This window comes from Eublepharis macularius, chromosome 3, assembly GCF_028583425.1.
Source record: "Eublepharis macularius isolate TG4126 chromosome 3, MPM_Emac_v1.0, whole genome shotgun sequence".
Taxonomy (NCBI): Eukaryota; Metazoa; Chordata; class Lepidosauria; order Squamata; family Eublepharidae; genus Eublepharis; species Eublepharis macularius.
The window spans coordinates 188,751,229-188,769,643 of NC_072792.1; the positions used below are offsets into that span (position 1 = coordinate 188,751,229).

General features: G+C 57.4%; 2 protein-coding genes across 7 annotated transcripts; one reads left to right on the forward strand and one right to left on the reverse strand.

Moving 5' to 3' along the window:
- Positions 1-865: 865 nt before the first annotated feature.
- ARFIP2 (ADP ribosylation factor interacting protein 2) lies at positions 866-16,931 on the reverse strand. Of its 6 annotated transcripts, none has more exons than XM_054973503.1 (9): positions 16,847-16,931; positions 5,501-5,608; positions 5,136-5,244; positions 4,568-4,660; positions 4,275-4,390; positions 3,965-4,186; positions 3,337-3,494; positions 3,021-3,195; positions 866-2,802 (listed from the first exon to the last, which is right to left on the reverse strand). In XM_054973503.1, the coding sequence occupies exons 2-9, from the start codon at positions 5,597-5,599 to the stop codon at positions 2,647-2,649; spliced, it is 1,128 nt and encodes a 375-aa protein (XP_054829478.1). In that variant the 5' UTR covers positions 5,600-5,608; positions 16,847-16,931; the 3' UTR covers positions 866-2,646. The 6 variants fall into 6 exon arrangements, with proteins under 6 accessions (XP_054829478.1, XP_054829475.1, XP_054829476.1 ...); XM_054973500.1 differs by lacking the exon at positions 16,847-16,931 and adding an exon at positions 16,350-16,477; XM_054973501.1 differs by lacking the exon at positions 16,847-16,931 and adding an exon at positions 10,997-11,417.
- TIMM10B (translocase of inner mitochondrial membrane 10B) lies at positions 16,895-17,959 on the forward strand. The gene is made up of 3 exons (XM_054973504.1): positions 16,895-17,014; positions 17,104-17,199; positions 17,311-17,959. Exons 1-3 carry the CDS (start codon positions 16,895-16,897, stop codon positions 17,491-17,493), a joined length of 399 nt encoding a protein of 132 aa, XP_054829479.1. The 3' UTR covers positions 17,494-17,959.
- The last annotated feature ends 456 nt before the right edge of the window (positions 17,960-18,415 follow it).

The following is an 18,415-nucleotide window of genomic DNA, read 5'->3' on the forward strand; positions in this document are numbered from 1 at the left end:
CCCTGCGAGCAGGGGGAGCAGAAAATTCCAGAGGCCAAACTTACTCCACAGTAACTGGCCTCTCATGACTCACACCGCTTGCCTCTTTGCTTTCTCTCTCTTCATTGGAGAGAGGTGTGTGTGTGTGTGTGTGTGTGAGAGAGAGAGAGAGAGAAATAAAAGCCTCCTTCCCCAGCGCAGCGGATTGCTTGCTTTGGTTGAAAAAGAAGTGGTGTGGCTTCACACCAAGGGGCCAGTATTTTAAAGGACTTCACAGGCACCGGAGATCACCACAAGCTGACACCCACACCCAGGTCCTGCCGTCAGCTTCCTCTTGGCCATCCCAACACTAACCGCTGTTGCCAGGGACCCCGCGCCCCCCCCCCCCCGTTATGGAGCTAGCAGTTCTGGTAGCACCCCTCCCTCCCCCCACCCCACTTGGAGGACCGCCCTTGCAAGAGCGTCTGTGACCTGGTCTGTCTGCCGAGGTGCTGAAGCTCCAGGACTCTCAGCCCACCCACCAGAAACCCATGCCAGGCACCAACTAAACTGCATGCCTGCAAAGCCGAGGGGCTCCCAGGGTGCCCCCCCACACACAATAGGCCCCATAAAGTGAGAAGGAGGCGGGCCTTCCGAAGGCGGGCCTCTGGGCCTGATGGCAACTGGGAGCAGGGTGGAGGCACACAAGTGTAGAACAGCTTCAGGGACAAGTCTTGGGGTTAAGGCTGAACTTGCAAAACACCAGAGGAAGGCGCAGGTGAGGGGGCCCTGGCTGCAGCCCCTGCCTGGGCATTTTCTATATGTAGCGGGCACTGGAGAGCAAGTGTTGTGGGGAGGGAGCAGCCACTGCACCAAAGAAATCCCAGCTCACAGCTTACTTTCAGGGTCAGATACACAACTCATTTTATTTCTGCAAAATCCTTCTTGATTGTCTCCACTGTCGCCACTCCATCCTCCTCCTCTGAAGGCCTGCTCGCTTCCACGCCCGGAGAGATTCAGGCACACGATGACCACCGCTGATTTGGGGGTGGGGGGTGGAATTCCTGAACAGGCCCTGGCTCCACCCTAGGGTAGCTCCTGCCAGCAGATGGGGAGCCTTGCAGCTTCTTGGTGGAAAACTGCGTCTAGAGGAGGGCGGGCCCAGGGAAGCCCCTGCCCCAGTGGGAATAGCCCTGAAGGGGGCAACCTGGGGTGGAAAGAGTCACATCCGGGGGCCAGCAGGGCTCTGCCTGGGCTTGAAAGCGCTCAGGCCCTGCAGCTGGGTCACTCATTGGGATGGAGAGGCGGTTCTCACGCACCTCTGGGCCACAGCTCTCCCCCTGCCCCCAGGTCTGCTCAGCAGGGACCAAGAGGCAACCTGCCCTGCAATGCCAAGCTGCAGGGCCAGGGGAGCACAGGGGTTAAGCAATCACGCAGCGATGAAGCACTTTGCTGGCTCGGATCTCACTACTGTCATGAATTCACCGGGTGGCCTTGGGCTAAGCCACTCTTCCAGCCCCAGGTCCCTTCCCCACCTGTATTGTGGGGACAGCATAGAATTTTTTCACTGCTCTGGGTGGGCACTAACCTCTCCAGAAGAGTATACAAATGAACTGTTACTCCTATTGTTGTTATTCTAGGGCAACAGCTCCAGGCAAGCTCAGGGCCATCCTAATTCCCATACGGAGAAGAACTGCCCAAAGTCCGGGCAGATGCTCTGTGCAGTAGACCGTTTCACCACCAACCCCAAGACAGGGAGGCACGGAGGCTACTGTTGCCCCCCCCCACCCATTCCACACACAGAGAGAAACCAGCACCTCGTGCCACAGGAGCAGTGGGGTGGGGGAGAGGGGCGCGCACCTGCCGCAGGAGCATAACCACCTCCATTTTGTACCGTTTATTCTGGAATCTTTACAGACTGGAGTGTGGGTGTTGTGGGGTGGTCAGGGCTTCGCTGAGCAGGAGAAAGGACCCTACCAGGCTTGGTGCCTCTGCCCCACGCAGCACAGGAAGGCAATCCGGGGGCCCTGGCCACGGCCGGCACCTAATGCACGCATGCACGCCCGGCCTTTGCCCCAAGTCGGAGCCCAACCAGAGTTTGGTCCGTAGTCCCAGCCTCGCTCCAGGGGCCAGCCGGGCATCAAGTAGCCCCCTTCCAGCAGCCAACAAGGCCCAACAGACAGTGCCCAGGAGTGCCTTCCCTGGGCAGCAGCCACAGCTACCCCGCAGGGCAGGTGATGAGAGCAGAAGGGGGCAAAAAGAGGAGAGGACAACCCCCAGCCACATTCTGGCCAGAGAGGGATGGAGGATGCTTGGCGCAAGGTGGTGCCAACGCCTTCGCCAGACGAACAACCAATCCTGGCCAAGAGGGTGGCTCTTTGGGAACGGCGGGGGGGAAAAACACGTCCCCTCCCTCCCGGCAGGAGTGTCTGCATGCAGTGGGGGGAGGAGGGGGACTGCACAGGCCTCCTGGAACGGAGGAGGAGCAGGCGCCATGCTCCAGGGGGGGCCCTTGGAGCACTAAACTGGTCCTTAAAAAAAGCAGGGCGGGAGGGGGCGGGGGGGCTTCTGCTACTGAGCCTGGGGGGGGCATGTTCAACCCTCAATCCTGGAGGCGGAGTCAGAGGCCCCCCGCCCTGCTGCCGCCCTGGTCAGAGTCCAAGTCCGTGGAGGGGGGAGGGGAGGGGCTCACTGCTCCTCTAGCCAGGAGGGCTTGTCTGCTCCGGGGCTCTTCAGCTTGATGCTGAACTGCTTCAGGGTCTGCTCCAGCTGCTGCTGGTTGCCTGCAAAGTAGGCCGAGATGGCGTTGTGGAAGAGGAGGAGCTGCTTATGCATCACTTTCACCTGGGGAGGGAAGGGTGGGAGCCGTGAGCCGTGAGCCGGAGGGGGCCCCCCCCCCAGCCCCGGCCTACACCCTCCACCTGCCCAGGCAGCCAGCCCTGCCCCGCGCTGATGCCGGGCAGCAAAGACAAGCCCGTCCCTCCCTCCTCCCTCCCGCCAAGCCAGCGGAGGGGCGATGCGCCTGGCCGGTGGGATGGCGGCAGGGTAGCCCTCCCGCGCACCTTGTTCTCCTCCAGGAACTTCAGCTTCACGGCCACGTCCGCGCGCAGCTTCTCGTACTTGACGCGGTGGGCCTGGAAGTTGGCCTGTGCAGCATCCAAGCGGCAGAGCGTGCCGGCATCCCGCGGGCCCAGGCTGAGCTCCTCCAGATCCGTGCGGTACGCGTCGTATTCCAGCCTGAGGGGCAGAGCCAGAGCAGAAGGGAGTCAGGAGGGCGGGGGGGGGGGGGCAGCCCCAGCTAGTCTCCTGTAAGGCCCCCCTTGCCCCGCCCCCTAGGAGGAGGAGGAAGGGGGGGGGGAGGTTCTCCAGCTGCCCCACCTGGCTGTCTCGTAGTGCTTGACCGTCATGAGGGTATCCTCCATGGTTTTGTTGACCAGGGTGTTGATGCTAGACACAAAGAAGTTGACTGCCCCGAGGAGGGTCTCTCCGTTCTTGCACAGCAGCTTCTGGGTCTCTGCGTTATACCCAAACTCCTCCTGCAAGAGGGATCAGCCGAGGGGGTAGGAGCTGCCCCGCCCGAGCCTACGTCGTCGTCTTCCTCACGCCCATTTCTGAGCGCACAATCTGCACCCTGCCTCAGTGGTTGAAATGCAACCAGTCACATACCCCCCTCCCCCATGCACGCTGCTGCTTCCTGTGGCTTGATGAGGGGGCAGAACAGTTCGACGAGGACGGAAGGCCGGCCCCCCCTGACATTCCACCAGCCACAGGCCACGTGTTCTCAGGCAGATTTTTTCATGCCCATCTTGAGAGCAAAAAAAGGGGCCAAGATTCTGAGCTTGCCAATCTCTTGCCTGCCCCGTGGGTGCAGAGCAAGCCACAGAGACCCCACCTCCAGCAGGCGGGCGGGCGGGCGGGCGGGCATGGCCATTTTGCCTCTGGCATTCTGGGAGGCAGCAAAGGGCTCCGAACCAGGAGAGGGCACGAACCAGTTCAGGGCACGAACCTGGAGTTCTGGGGACTTCTGGCTGAGGTCGGAGAAGGCGTCAGCGAGGGCGTGCTGCGTCTGGACCAGGCTGTAGAAGTGGCTGGTGAGCGCCCGCGCCAGACCCAAGACGCACTCGTATTTCCGCTTGGTGTCCCGAAGCAGCTCAATCTGGGCCTCCAGCTCCAGGTCGACTGTGCGGGAGCCACGCCCAAAGCGCTCCGACAGCAGCTGTTTCGTGCACTGGGGAGGGGGAGGGACAGCGCGGGGGCTATAGCGGGGCCAAAGGCTTCCTCCGCCAGTCAAGCCCCACCCCAGGACAGGCACGCACCTTGTATGTGTTGATGCCCCACTTCTTGACAATGTCAAACTTCTCCACGGCAACCCCCCGGGCGGCCTCCTCCCCGGTCATGGCTGAGTTGGGGTGTGGCTGGTGCAAATTGGAGCCTGTAATTCGCACAGAGAGGGGGTTTCATGGAAGTGGCTGCAAAGCCCCCAACCCTGCTGCCCTCGCTGCAGGAAGCGCTGCTCCGGGAAAGCACGCCCAGGCTGACCTCACTGGGCCACAAGGAACTGAGAAGCCCCTCCCTCCTCCACCCCTCCCGGTGGGGTCCAGGGCAGTACCTGCGGCGGCAGCCTGGCTGGCTATGCGGCTGGCAGCAGACGGACTGGGGGAGATGAGTGGTCCGTGGGGTGGGTGAGATGAAAGAAGAGAGTCTGAAATGGAGGGGACCCAAGGCAGGACACCAAGGGGGGGGTGTGTGTGGGGCGGGAAGGGGAGCCATGGAGAAGTTGCCGGGTAACACAGGGGAGGGGGGCAGAGGTGAGCCACGAGGGACACGGACAAGGTAGCAGCACACGACGTCTGCATGGAAAACCAGCCAGGAAACGGGGCACCATGCAGAGGGCGCCTGGCGAGTGAGACCTGCTTCCTTTCCCCCGGCACAGGGGCTACGAAGCCACACCCGAGATCTGGCACTGCCCCCCCCCTCGTGCAGTCTCCACCCTGGCTGGTGGGGGAGACAAGAAGGGCCGGCGCGTGCTTGCGGGCAGCCGACCTCCCGAGGGCATCGAGACTCCCTGCAGGAGGGGCAGGAGGGACACGCGCCTGGCTGGGCGGGCCGAAGGGACGAGAGAGAACTTCCTGAGGCAGGAACAGCGGGGACGGGCCGCGGCCCTCCTGGCTCCTGACCTTTGATAGAGCTGGTGGGGATGATGCCCTCCGCTGTCCCCCCGTAGCCCCCAGAAACAATGCTGGTCTCGTTCAAGTTGGGCCCGGACACCATCACCTGCTGTAGGTCCTGGAGAGGGGGAAAGGGGAGGAGATAAGAAAAAGGTCTCCTGCGCGAGCGAAGGGCCGCCCCCCTCTCCTAACTGGCAGCAGCTCTCCGACTCCTCTCTGGCCCAGGAGCCTGGCTCTGCTAGGGCGTGGGGGGTTTTCTTCTGTTCTCATCCCCGGGGAACCTGCTTGGGTTGGGCCAGCCCGCCTTTGCCCTCTGCCAAAAACTTCTCTGGTCTGGCAGCCTGGCCCTGAGCCCCTGGGCCCCCTCTCCTTACCTGCTCCAGCCCGTCATCCTCAGGGAGGCGCCTGGAGTCACCGTTGCCATGGATCGGGATCTCCATGGTGGCTGCTTTGCTCATTAGGCGGTCAGTCATGCTCGGAGTCTGGGGGTGGAAAACAGAGTGTGTTGCTGCCACCGTGGCCTGGGTTCCCTCTGCAGCACCCACCGCCCATGAGACAGCCTGTCAGGTCCCAGCCCAGCCCACTGCAGGCAGGCTCCTTAAACACACTCACACACACGGAGGAGGAGGAGGTCCTGCCGGGCTCAGTTTCCCCAGAAACCAGCAGTAGAGAGGAGCCCCACCCCGGGAGGGGAGACACTGCCGATACAGACGGGGTGCTTGCTCACCCACTCGTCTAACTGACAAGGGGCAGGGTGGCAGCAGAAACACTACTTGTTTGCAAACTGCCCCCCCCCCTCCCGGCCATCGCCGCTCCAAAGAACAGAATCACAGAACATGACCCCCCTCCCAGAAAAGTGACCCCAGAGAGGTGGCAGGACCCAGTGAGGGCAGCACCCACAGCCTGCAACACTCTGGACCAGCCCCAAGTCCTGGCTTCTCAGATACCAGCAGCTCTGTCTGTCTGTCTGTCAGGGAATGAGAGGCCTTAGTGGTGCTCCCCCACCCCGCCAGACACACACACACAAGTCACACTACAATTCCCACCCCACTGCCTGCACTTACAGCGAGTGGGGCATGGGGGAGGGAAGCTGGGCAGGGCCCCAAGATGCCACTGGACCCCTGCTCCTTCTGGCAGCACAGTGACACCAAGGCGCGGAGGCTCCTGGAGCCTCTTTGGGGCCGCCCCATCTGTCTCAGCCCTGAGCCAGAAGCCACTCGCTGGGATGTGTGAAAAGGCAGCCCTGCGGGGAGATGGAGAAGGTGCTCCTGTCATCCACAGGCAAGCAAACAGACAGGGAGGGAGTTGTTGGTCAAGACATATTTTATTGAGCTACAAAAAGTGAAGAGGCGGTCTGGACACCTGTCTTGCCTATGTCCCTCGGTTGGGGAGGGAGCAAAGCAAGTTTGCGCAGCAATCGGAGCTGCGAGATCCATTCCTCATGCTGCCCTCTCAGAAGCAAGGCTGAGATGCGGGCTGCCCCGGGGGCCACTCCCTGGGCTGGACTTGAATGGCAGCTGAGGGGGATCACCCAGGGACGGATCAGTCATGCTCCTAGGCCTCCCTGACGGGCTGTGACCTGCCTGAAAGGGAAACAGACACATCTGTGGCAAGCGTTTCCTGTAGACCTTGTGACCTAACTGAAAGTTTGCTTTGCGGATGACCAAGGTATCTAGAAATGGAACTCCATCAATCCTTCCTCACCGTGGCTCCAAATGATAAAGGTATCATCTATGAACCGGAACCAGACGGTAGGTTTGTGGGGTGCTGATTGATAGAGTTTTTAAACCACCTCAACAATGGTTGTTGTGGGTTTCCCGGGCTGTACTGCCGTGTTCTTGGCATTGTAGTTCCTGACGTTTCGCCAGCAGCTGTGGCTGGCATCTTCAGAGGTGTAGCACCAAAAGACAGAGATCTCTCGGTGTCACAGTGTGGAAAAGGTGTTGGCAGGTCATTTGTATCTACTCAGGAGGGGTGGGGTTGAGCTGAGTCATCCTGTAAGAGTTTCCCAGAGTGTGGAATGCTAATGGCGGGAGGCTTCACTGTATCCTGAGGAGGTTCTTTTGCCTTCGACAATACACCTCAACAATATCCACCTGAACATACAATTCACCATGGAGAAAGAAACCGAGGGTAAACTTCCATTCCTGGATACCTTGGTCATCCGCAAAGCAAACTCTCAGTTAGGTCACAAGGTCTACAGGAAACCAACTCACACAGATCGGCACTTACACAAAAACTCCAATCACCACCCTCGACAGAAAAGAGGCATAATAAAAACATTAGTAGACCGTGCAAGATGGGTATGTGAACAGCACTTTCTCAACGAGGAAACTAATCATCTAAACCACGCACTTCAAGCAAATGGCTATTCCAGAAATGAAATCAGAAGAGCAATTAAACCAAGGATAAAACAAACAACCAGGGAAAAACAGTCTCCCACAGGAAAAGTTTTTGCCATATATCAAAGGAATCACTGATCAGATGGGAAAGCTTATGAAAAAGCACAACCTGCAAGCAATATTCAGACCCACCAGAAAAATACAACAGATGCTACAATCAGCGAAAGACAGTAGAGACCCCCTCACCTCTGCAGGAGTATACCGCATACCCTGCAGCTGTGGACAAGTTTACATCGGGACCACAAAGCGTAGAATCCAGACAAGAATAAAAGAACATGAAAGACACTGCAGACTTGGCCATCCGGAAAAATCAGCAGTGGCTGAACATAGCCTAACTCAAACAGGACACAGTATCCTATTCCAGGACACTAAAATACTGGACAACACTTCCAACTACTTTGTCAGATAGCCCAGGGAAGCCATTGAAATTCACAAGCATAAGCACAATTTCAACAGGAAAGAAGAGACTTTAAGAATGAATAGAGCATGGTTTCCAGTCCTGAAAAACACCAGGCTAACAAAATACGCTATACCCTACAATCGCCCTGCAGAGATTAGTATATCAAGCACCAATCCATATGCAAAAGAACCTCCTCAGGATACAGTGAAGCCTCGATCCATTAGCATTCCACACCCTGGGAAACTCCTACAGGATGACTCAGCCCAAACCCACCTTCCTGAGTAGATATAAATGACCTGCCAACATCTTCTCCACACTGTGACACTGAGAGATCTCTGTCTTTTGGTGCTACACCTCTGAAGATGCCAGTCACAGCTGCTGGCGAAGCGTCAGGAACTACCATGCCAAGACCACGGCTATACAGCCCAGAAAATCCACAACAACCATCGTTCTCCGGCCGTGAAAGCCTTCAACAATACATCAATTTATATACCGCCCTTCAGGACAACTTAACACCCACTCAGAGCGATTTACAAAGTATGTTATTATTATCCCCAAAACAACAAAACACCCTGTGAGGTTGGTGGGGTTGAGAGCGCTCTGATAGAGCTGTGAGAAGCCCAAGGTCACCCGTCTGGCTTCAAGTGGATGAGGGGGGAATCAAACCCGGCTCTGGCAGTTTTCAAGAAGAGGCTGGATGAATACTTGTCAGAGATGCTTTAGGCTGATCCTGCACTGGGCAGGGGGTTGGACTAGATAGTCTGTATGGCCCCTTCCAACTCTATGATTCTATGATTAGAGTCCCGTGCTCTTAACCACTACACCAAACTAGCTCTCCCAAACTGGCTCTTGCTTACCTGGATTCACGGGTGCCCCAGACAGAAGTTATGTATAACAATAATAATAATAATAACATTCGATTTATATACCGCCCTTCAGGACAACTTAATGCCCACTCAGAGCGGTTTACAAAGTATGTTGTTATTATCCCCACAACAAAACACCCTGTGAGGTGGGTGGGGCTGAGAGAGCTCTGAGAGAGCTGTGACTGACCCAAGGTCACCCAGCTGGCTTCAAGTGGAGGACTGGGGACTCAAACCCAGCTCTCCAGATGAGAGTCCCTCGCTTTTAACCACTACACCAAACTGGCTCTCTACACTAAACTGGGTGCCCAGGGAGCTGACTGGGTGCGTAGAGGGGGGCTCGGCTGCCACGAGGGCAGAAGTGGACTGGTCCCCACATAGCATCCTGTGCCCCACAAGCGCATGGGGGGGGAAGATTAATTCTCCCATACAATTGGGCACCTATGGGCTACACCACCATTTTTCATGGTGTAACTTTCCACAGCTGTTGGGGGCGTGCCCAGACCCGAAATGGCCTAGGGAGCTGGCTAATTCATACTCTGCACTCCCCGCCCCCCGGGCGCTGGTACAGGGACTTACAGCACACTTACTGCCAGGCCTGGCTGCCGCAGCCGGCCACAAGCAAGGGCCCGAGGCAGAGCGGTGCTGCAGCTGGCCACTGCTGTAAAGGGGACTACGCCAGTGTAAGTGCAGGGTACGATGGCGTAACTCTTAGTTAACCCCCTGAGCACTTTCCAGCCCCCCACTTAGGACTGAGCTGCAAATCTGTTTACTGTAAGAAAAATTTCGAATACTCTCTATACCTTTACTATAAGAGTTGCAAAGCGGCTGCAACCCACGCTACCATCGCACGTCTAAAGTTTTCTCATCTCAGAAGCAGGAAAAATGAATAAAAGTGGAAGTTAGAAAACGATATTCTGCGGTAAATAAAAGGAAGTATATTATTTGGACAGCAACACTCTGATAGGACTACCAATGTATTTGGCTATCAAGCTAAACTTTATCACTCTAAAAACCACTGAATTGCTTAATAATGTATTATCATTAAATACATTATAGCATGCTAATTGTTCAAAAAAATTACATTTAAACAGAAAAAAGCCTTGAAAATGCCGTATATGTCTATAGTAGACACAGGAATTATCTAACGTTGCAGATTGTCTGACATGAACATTTTCATACCTCTCATTTTGAGTGAGAAAAATCTTTCCTGAAAAATCATTTTTAAGACTGAAAATGTTTCATTTTTTTAAAAAGTGCTCCCTAAAAATCCTTGAGCAATTTTTTTCTCCCAAACCTCTTCCTTTTATTCTCTTGATAGTTGAATAGGTTTTTTAAAAGACTTTATTCTATCAGTTTTTCCTTTATGAGCTGTCTTGGGTAGGCTGCATGTCACTTTTCAAAAACAAACTAACATTGTATAGATTCACTTTGATTCCTTGCGGGCAGAAAAATGCCTACTGACCTCTAGGCCGTCCCATCTCTGACACCGGGGCAGGGGAGGTGGTTAGGAAAAACACTGCACAGATATGTAATTGTTGTACTACAGCAGAAGCTGGAGAAGAAGAGGCATCCTGGCAGGAGCAGGTAGGTGCCAAGGAGTCCCCCAATCAGCCGCTCCTGGTTGTCACCTCCAGCTCACAGCTTAGCCTGTTCCGGGATCAACCACCTCCCTGGAGGAGCCTCCAACCAGGCCAGCCCAGGGCCTGCCCCAGCCATAAGCCCGGCACAAACTCAGCTCTCCCGGCCACCCACCAAGTGACACCACCATAGAACCTGACGTCAGCCACACCCTCCGGGCCAGGGGTTGGTCACCTGCACACCCACTAAGGGGGGGGGGGAATACCTGCCATCGTGGGCCAGCAGTCTGTGTACACCAGCCGCCCTAACAGCCTCTACACCAGGCCAGGAGCCAGACCGGACACTGAGGGGCCAGGCTTGTTTTTGAGCTGTCAGTGTTTTGTGTTTTAATGATCACATTTTCCAGTTCCAGTTACCACAAAGCCCACTCCTAAACTTCTAATAGTTTCTCATAATTTTAGAAAAGTTATAATGAAAGTGTTGTACAGCATATAAATAAATATGGGGTAACCTTAGATATCATCACCATAACATAAAGCTAACTTCTAACCCTATGCTAACTTCTCCCCAATTTTTCATAATTTCATTGTGGTTTCGGCAACCTCATGAGAAGACCAGACTCACCGGAAAAGACAACAATCTTAGGAAAAGTTGAAGGTAGTAGGAAAAGAGGAAGACCCAACATGAAATGGCTCGACTCAATAAAGGACGCAAGCTGTCAATGATAGGACATTTGGGAGGTCATTGATTCAGGGTCATCATAAGCTGGAAGCAACCCAACAACACATAACACACACAAAGCTAGATTTTAGTTTCATAGCACCTTATAGACCAATAAGGTTTCCAGGGCATAAGGCTTTGAGCAGAGCTTGGACTCTCCAAAGCTTATACCACGGAAACCTTATGGGACTTGAATCTTGCTCTTCTACCGCAGGCTAACATGCTACGGCTGCATTTAACTGCATTTTGGAGGGAGAACAGACAGCAACTGCTTAAGAAACGAATTCTTCTACTACCACTGATTGATGTAAAGTTAATATATAAACAAACATTAGAAGAACTTCTTGGGCCTGAGCTTTAATATACAGCAAAACATTCTGATGTGAAATAATAAGTAAGTTTCGAGCATCACTGAGACACTCCCCAATAAGGCCACTGCTGAAAATACAAGGCACCCCAAAGAACTTCCCAGGGGCCTGGAGACCAAGTCCTCTGAGGAAAGGCTGAAGGAGCTGGGCATGTTTAGCCTGGAGAGGAGGCGGCTGAGAGGCGATAGGAGAACCCTCGTCAAGCTCTTGAAGGGCTGCCATTATAGAGGATGGCGCGGAGTTGTTTGCCGCTGCTCCAGAAGGTTGGACCAGAACCAATGGCTTGAAATTAAACAAACAAGCTTTCGGCTAAATGTTAGGAAAAACTTCCTGACAGAGCGGTCCCTCAGTGGAACAGGCTTCCTCGGGAAGTGGTGGGCTCTCCTTCTTTGGAGGTTTTTAAGCAGAGGCTAGATGGCCATCTTTGCTGTCAATTCTGCGAACCTAGGCAGATCGTGAGAGGGAGGGCAGGAAGGGTTGCATCAGGGCTTAGTTCTTACACGCCCAGGGTAAGGCCGATTGCCACCTTGGGGTCAGGAAGAAATTTTCCCCAGGCCAGTTTGGCTAGGGATCCTGATGGTGTTTCGACATCTTCTGGGCATGGAGCAGGGGTCACGGGGGGTGTGGGGGGAGGTAGCTGTGAATTTCCTGCATTGTGCAGGGGGTTGGACTAGATGACCCTGGAGGTCCCTTCCAACCCAGTATTTCTGTAATTCACCTGCTGCTTTGGGGCTTTACATGAGTTGCAGGCTTTGGGGCTTTACATGAGTTGGGGTATTGGCAGGTTGCTCGGAAGGACTCTACCTTCTCCTGGCCTGAGGCCCACAGGAGCCAGTAGCTGCCAGGGGGCGAGAGCTCCAGCTAGGGCTCAGCTGCTCAGCCCTCTTCCCCTTTGTTGGCGCGGAGAGAACTGCACCTGCCTGGGGGAAAGCCCTGTGACTTGTCCCACTCAAGACATACGAGGCAAGAGATTCCAAGTCCTATTTTATTGTGCAGCAGCCACGTCTCCTTAATGTGAGCTTCATTCACTTAAGTTGCCCTGGGTGCCGCTTCACAGGTGAAAAGTGGGAGAGGGAAAATACATCCAGAAGCAGAGTCCACGTGACACTTCCAGTGGTGCTGTGCAGGTGGCTGAGCCAATGCCTGGCTGCTGTGCTTAAATGGCTAAGGGTGACCACACACTGGAGCTGGGCCCTGGCAAGGCGGGGTTTCTGCTGGTCGGCAAGGCAGGCCGAGGTCTTGGAAGGCCTTGTGCTGCCCGCCATTTGATAGCTGACCTTTGCTGACTCAGTTAAGAATCTGGGAGCTGGCCAGGACCCAGCGTTACGGCTGGAGTAGCAAGTTAATTCTACTGCAAAAAATTGCTTTCTTCCACCTTTATTTAGCACAGAGGATAGCCCTCTATCTTGATCTGTCCACCAGAATCCATGCCTCACCAGGCATGAAGTCCCTCTAACCCTTGTGGTAGACTGCTGTAGCACTCTCTACATGGGTCTGCCCTTGAAAGCAATTTAGACTCTAGCTAGTACAGAATGCCACCAGCTTGATTATTATTGGGATCCACGTGGAGTAAGTACTCCGCAGTTGCTGCGTTGGTTACCACTTATTTTCTGGGTTCTAAAAAAGACCCAAACCCCGTGCAGATTCTTGCATACAGTCCGTCCTGGCCTGGGACCCACACATCAGCAGCAGTGCTTCTTTCAATATGCGCAGCTGTTGAAGTTTTTAATGTTTGTTCAGAGTTTTAAAATAGATTTGTATTTATTGTAGGATTTTAATGTTTGTAATCTGTAAATCTTTGATAGAAATATGAATTGAAAATGAAATCATAATAAAAGGAGACATCTGTCCATGGCAGGCATGGCTCATCAGAAAATCAAGACAAGGGCTTCAAAATTGGCCATCAGCTTTAGAATGAAAGTGGGGGTTGCAGCGTCAAAAATGAAGGGAAGCAGAACACCCGCCCCCCATGTGCTAATGAAACCGAACACTGTTTGCTTGCGGCCGGCAGAACCAATCAGAAAATATAGCTAGGCGTCTCAAACTTGGCCACCAACTTCAGAACGTTCATGGGAGTTGCAGGGCCAAAGGGGATCCCAACACCCAGGCCCGTGTTCTCGCATGGACCCTCCCCTCCCCTCCCGGATGCAACTTGCAAAGGAAAATTAGTACTCTGCGGCAGGCATAATGAATCAGAAAACAAGGATAGGCGTATGAAAACGACCACTAATGATTACGGGAGCTGCAGGGCCAAAATGAAGGGAGCCAGAGCACCCTGCATCACTTGATCTCCACCCCACCCGCCCCTGTCCGACCTGCAATGGAAGCAAAGGTTCGTTGTTCATAGCAGGGATAACTCATCTCTCTATATAATTGAGTAAGCGTGTTTCAGACAACTCACTTTATACCCTGGTTCACCACCAGAGGGCGATGCCGCAGAGGAAAGCCCAGGTAACTCACCGCATCACTCCAGAAAACGTGCCATGGTGGGAAGCCCAGGCCGCGAAAAGGAGCAGAGCAGGTGGCAATGCCCTCCCCGCGCCTTAACCCGGCTGATATTAGGTGTGGAGCAGGTGGCAATGCCTGCCCCCCCTTCAGCCAGCTGGTATTAGGAGTGGGGCAGGTGGCAACACCCATCACCACCTTAAGTCAGCTGGTATTAGGAGTGGAGCAGGTGGCAATGCCCCCACCCCCTTCAGTCAGCTGGTATTAGGAGTGGAGCAGGTGGCAATGCCTGCCCCCTGCATTAACCCTGATGATATTAGTAGCAGAGAAGGTGGCAATACCCGCCCCTGCCTTAACCCAGCTGATATTAAAGAGTAGGTGGCAATGCCCACTCCCCACTTTAACCCAGCTGGTGCTAGGAGCAAAGCAGGTGGTAATGCCCACCACCCTCCTCATCACAACTGGCATTAGGAGCGGAGTAGGCAGCTATGCCCCCTCTCTGCCTTAACCCAGCTGGTATTTGGAGCAGAGCAGGTGGCAATGCCCGCCCCTTCACCCAGGTGGGATCAGGAGGAGGAGGGAATGCTTGCCTGCCCGCTCTCCCCTTTCTAGAGCCCGTTGTATTTTTCCCCACAATGGGCTTTGTTTCTAGTCAGAAAATAAAGCCGGGAGTCTCAAAGTTGGCCACCTGCTTCAGTTTTGACGATGGGACTTGCTGTGCCAAACTGAAGGAAAGTGGAACGTCCCGGCCCAGATCAGCTCCAGAAAATCTCTCTGGTATTTGCAGTGGAAATAAAGGTTTACTCACAAGAAGCCCGGAAAGCGCATGGGCAGCACAGGGAGGGAGGGAGGGAGGGCAAAAAGTGCCCCACCTGTGACAAAGCAAAGGGGCTAACCACGCCCTTGAGGTATCAGAGCCTGCGGTCTGGTCAGGATCAGGATGCCCGACTAGGATCCAAGAGGCTCACGTTCAAATGCCACGTCTGCCACGGAAGCTTGCCAACCGGTTGTGGAACAGGCACGCTGCGAGCCAGCCTGGGTTCTTGTGAGGGAGGAGGGGAAGGAAGGATGACGAGGTGAGCCCCGGTGGGGAGAGAGGCAGCACGGACAGGGTGAACGTCCTCTCCTTTATAAGGCGGCGATGGGTGGAGGATTTCCCTGAGCCGTCGAAGCCAAAGTGGGGTCACAGCATGGGGGCCTGGGACCAAGCAGCTCCAGGCTGGAATCTCCACTCTGCCACTCAGGCTTGCGGGCTGATCTTGGGCCAGTCACACACAGTCAACCGAACCTACCTCTCAGGGTGGCTGTGACAATAAAATGGAGGAGAACAGTATCAGCTGCTCTGAGTCCCCCCATTGGCGGGGGGGGGGGTGACATTTGTCAGGGATCTCATTCCGGCTACAGTTTGCACAAAAAGAGACGGCCGTTCTTGCTGCAGCTTCATCTGGCATTGCTACAGCTCTTTTGGCAGGAGGCAGGACTGCTCGTTCAGTGTTCAAACCAGTTCAGCCTCCCGCACACAGTGAGCTACTGGGCCAGCAAGCACTTTAACAGCAAGTCTGCCAGGTGCCTCCATCCAGGTATTTTTTTCTGTAATGCTGGACCTACCGACTCCCACCCTTCATAACCTGTACAGCTCTTTGGAAAAACCTGCCAGATCAGAACTCAGACCCCCGATTCCTCCCAGAAGGCTCACCATCACTCAAGACAGGAAGGGCCCTCCTTGCTACCTGTGCGCCGCCTTCATGAAAACGAGAGGCAAATGACATGAATCCGAAGCAGCCCTGCTGAGCACAGCCTGTCCAGCGAGAGCCGTGCTAGAGCAGGGGCACCCACGAAACTCTTGCTTGGAGCTCGGGAAACCCCTCCACAGCACAGGGCCCAGGCCCAGCGGGACAAAACCTGCGCACGCGCACGGGCACGCGCACCTGCCTGGAAAGCGGCAGCGGAGGGGCTCCTCCGTGCTGGAAAGAGGGCCTCTGTGGCGGCGATCGTGACCCAAAGCCCGTGCCAGGAGGCATGCACTGCGCGCCAAGGGGCGAAAGCCCGGGGCGGGGGCGGGGGCGGAAGGAAGCCCAGGCCTTTCTTCCTGGGGAAGGAAACTCTACCGGGGGTGGCACCACTTGGAGGCAGGCAGGCATCTCGAAGCCTGCTGCAAACCGGGGGGGGGTTTTTGCCCCCCCTCCGAATCCTCCCCCGGGCCTTTGAACCTTCGCCCGAGAGTCAGCGAGCCCCCCCCCACCTGTCGCTACCCCAAGAGGCGGGTCCTGCGTCCCGTCCCGTGGCCCCTCCTGCTCCCGCCCCAGCGCTGCGGCCGAGCGGGGGCAGGCGGCCTGGGCAGCCCCGCAGGGACCCCGCGGGCGGGCGGAATCAGGTAGCCGCCGCCGCCGCCGCCCTCCCCGCGCCCCTCCGGCCAGGCGCCCCCCCCCCTCCCTCCGGCTCACCTGGGGCGCGGCGGGCAGGCGGGGGCCGGGCAGAGCCCCCTCCCCGCGGGGCAGCCACCTGCCGGGGAGGAGGGCGGCGCGGGAGGCTGCGGGGCGGTTCCGGCAAGCGGGCGCCGCGCCTCGGGGATCCGCCGCCGCCGCGAGTGGAGGACGCCGCGCGGGCGGGCGGGCGGGCGGGCGGGGTTGGTGGCCGCCCCACTCCGCTCCGCTCGGCCCCGCTGCGCAGCTGCCGCCGCCCCCGCCTCCCGCCTCAGCCCGGCCCGCGCCAGGACCTCGGCGGAAGTCGGCGGCGAATGCGACGGAGGCTCGGCTCGGCTGCCCTCCGCGGCCTGGCCCGGCGCCACCGCCACGTCTCCGGCCCGCGCCAGGCGCCTCCCCCGGGGGGGGGGGGCGCCCGCCCTGGCCCTGGCCCTGGCCCTGGCCCGGCCTCCCCGTCCCCTTCTCCCCTCCTCCCCCCCCCGGGGGGCGGCGGCGGGGGGGCGGCGGCGGGGGCTGACCTGCTGCGGGGGGGCCGGAGGGTCCCGGCGGCTCCGGGCTGCGCTCCAATGGGGCGGCGGGAGGGGCCGGCCGGAAGCAACGTCAGCGCCGGCGGCGGGCCGGAAGGGCGTCACGGGAGCGCCGCCATGGAGACGGCAGCGGCGGAGCAGCAGCAGCACCTGCGCAGCGTGAGCCACGCCGGGGGGGGGCCTGACACGGGCGCGGGGGGGGGGGGGACACGTGCACGCGCAGGCTGACGGGCGCGTTCTCGTTGCAGCTGCGGGACTTCCTGCTGGCCTACAACCGCCTGACCGAGCTCTGCTTCCAGCGCTGCGCCTGCGACCTCAACTACCGGGCCCTCACCGGGCAGGAGGTCAGGCCGCGGGCAGGGGCGGGGGGGAGGAGGAGGGGAGGGGGGAAGGCCCCGGCCCCGGCCCCGGCCGCCTGACTTCTGCCCTCTTCTGCCCTCCCCGCCCCGCCGCAGGAGGCCTGCCTGGAGGGCTGCGCGGGGAAGCTGGTGCGCTCCAACCACCGCCTGATGGCCGCCTACGTCCGGCTGATGCCCGCCCTGGTCCAGCGCCGCCTCTCCGACTTCGAGGCCGCCGCAGCCGCCGCCGCCCCGGACGCCCCGCCGCGCCTCCCGCTGCCCGCCCCGCCCGGGCCCTAGGACCGCCGCCCGGCCCGGCCGCCAAGAGGGACGCGCCCGGCCTGGGAAGCCCCCGGGCCCGCCGCCCGCCTGGCTCAGAGCCTGCGCCTTGCACCGGCGCAGGGGAAGAAACCGGAGCCCCGCCCCGCAGCGTAGCCCATCCCTGCCCGGCCGCCCCGTGCCCGGGGGAAGGCCTGCGGGGACGTTCCTTGCCTTGGCGCGGGGCCTGAAGCCTTCCCCTCGCTCCGCGCCCCCGTGGCTGTGGCCTCGCCGGCCCTGGTGCCCCCCACCCCGCGGGACAGGAGCAGCTCCAGGGCCGGGCCGGGCCCCTGTAGCAGGGGACTGGGCGGCAGAACCTTAAGCCGAGTCCCGGATCTACGCTTGCAGCAGGGAGAAAGGAGCAAGAGTCTCAACGGCTGGACTCCACTGTCAGATTAGGATAAATGCGAGTCCCAGTCTAAAGAAATTAAACTTTTCATACTCTGAAGTGCTGTCGCTTGCTAATCTGCATCAGGTGCTTTAATTCCGGGGCCTCCCACGGGGCACCCACCAAGTGTTTGGGAGGCCTTTTGCATTTTTCCTGTTTATGGTGTAATAGTGACAGTAGCTTTACAGAAAACACTTTATGTAAAATCCTGGAGGGACGGGACTTTCTTCGTTCTGCCTTTTAACATCCTCCTTTTAAAGTCAAAGTGGTTGTTGTAGCCTTGGGGGTGCCCCTCCGTTTGTAGGGCAGGTGCAGGGAATAGCCTTGTTGTGGGGGTTTGCTCCCTTCATGAGGCAGGTGGTGTGTAGCCTTTCATGGCACCTCACTGTAGAAGGCCACCAGATGCTTGTGCTGTGCCCCCCCCTTAATATTCTCAAAGGCTTTTGGCTCTCTCGCCTTCCTTCTCTCCCTTGGCTTTGCTGTTTTTGACAGCCTGGTCAGCCGCTTGTGGGGGTG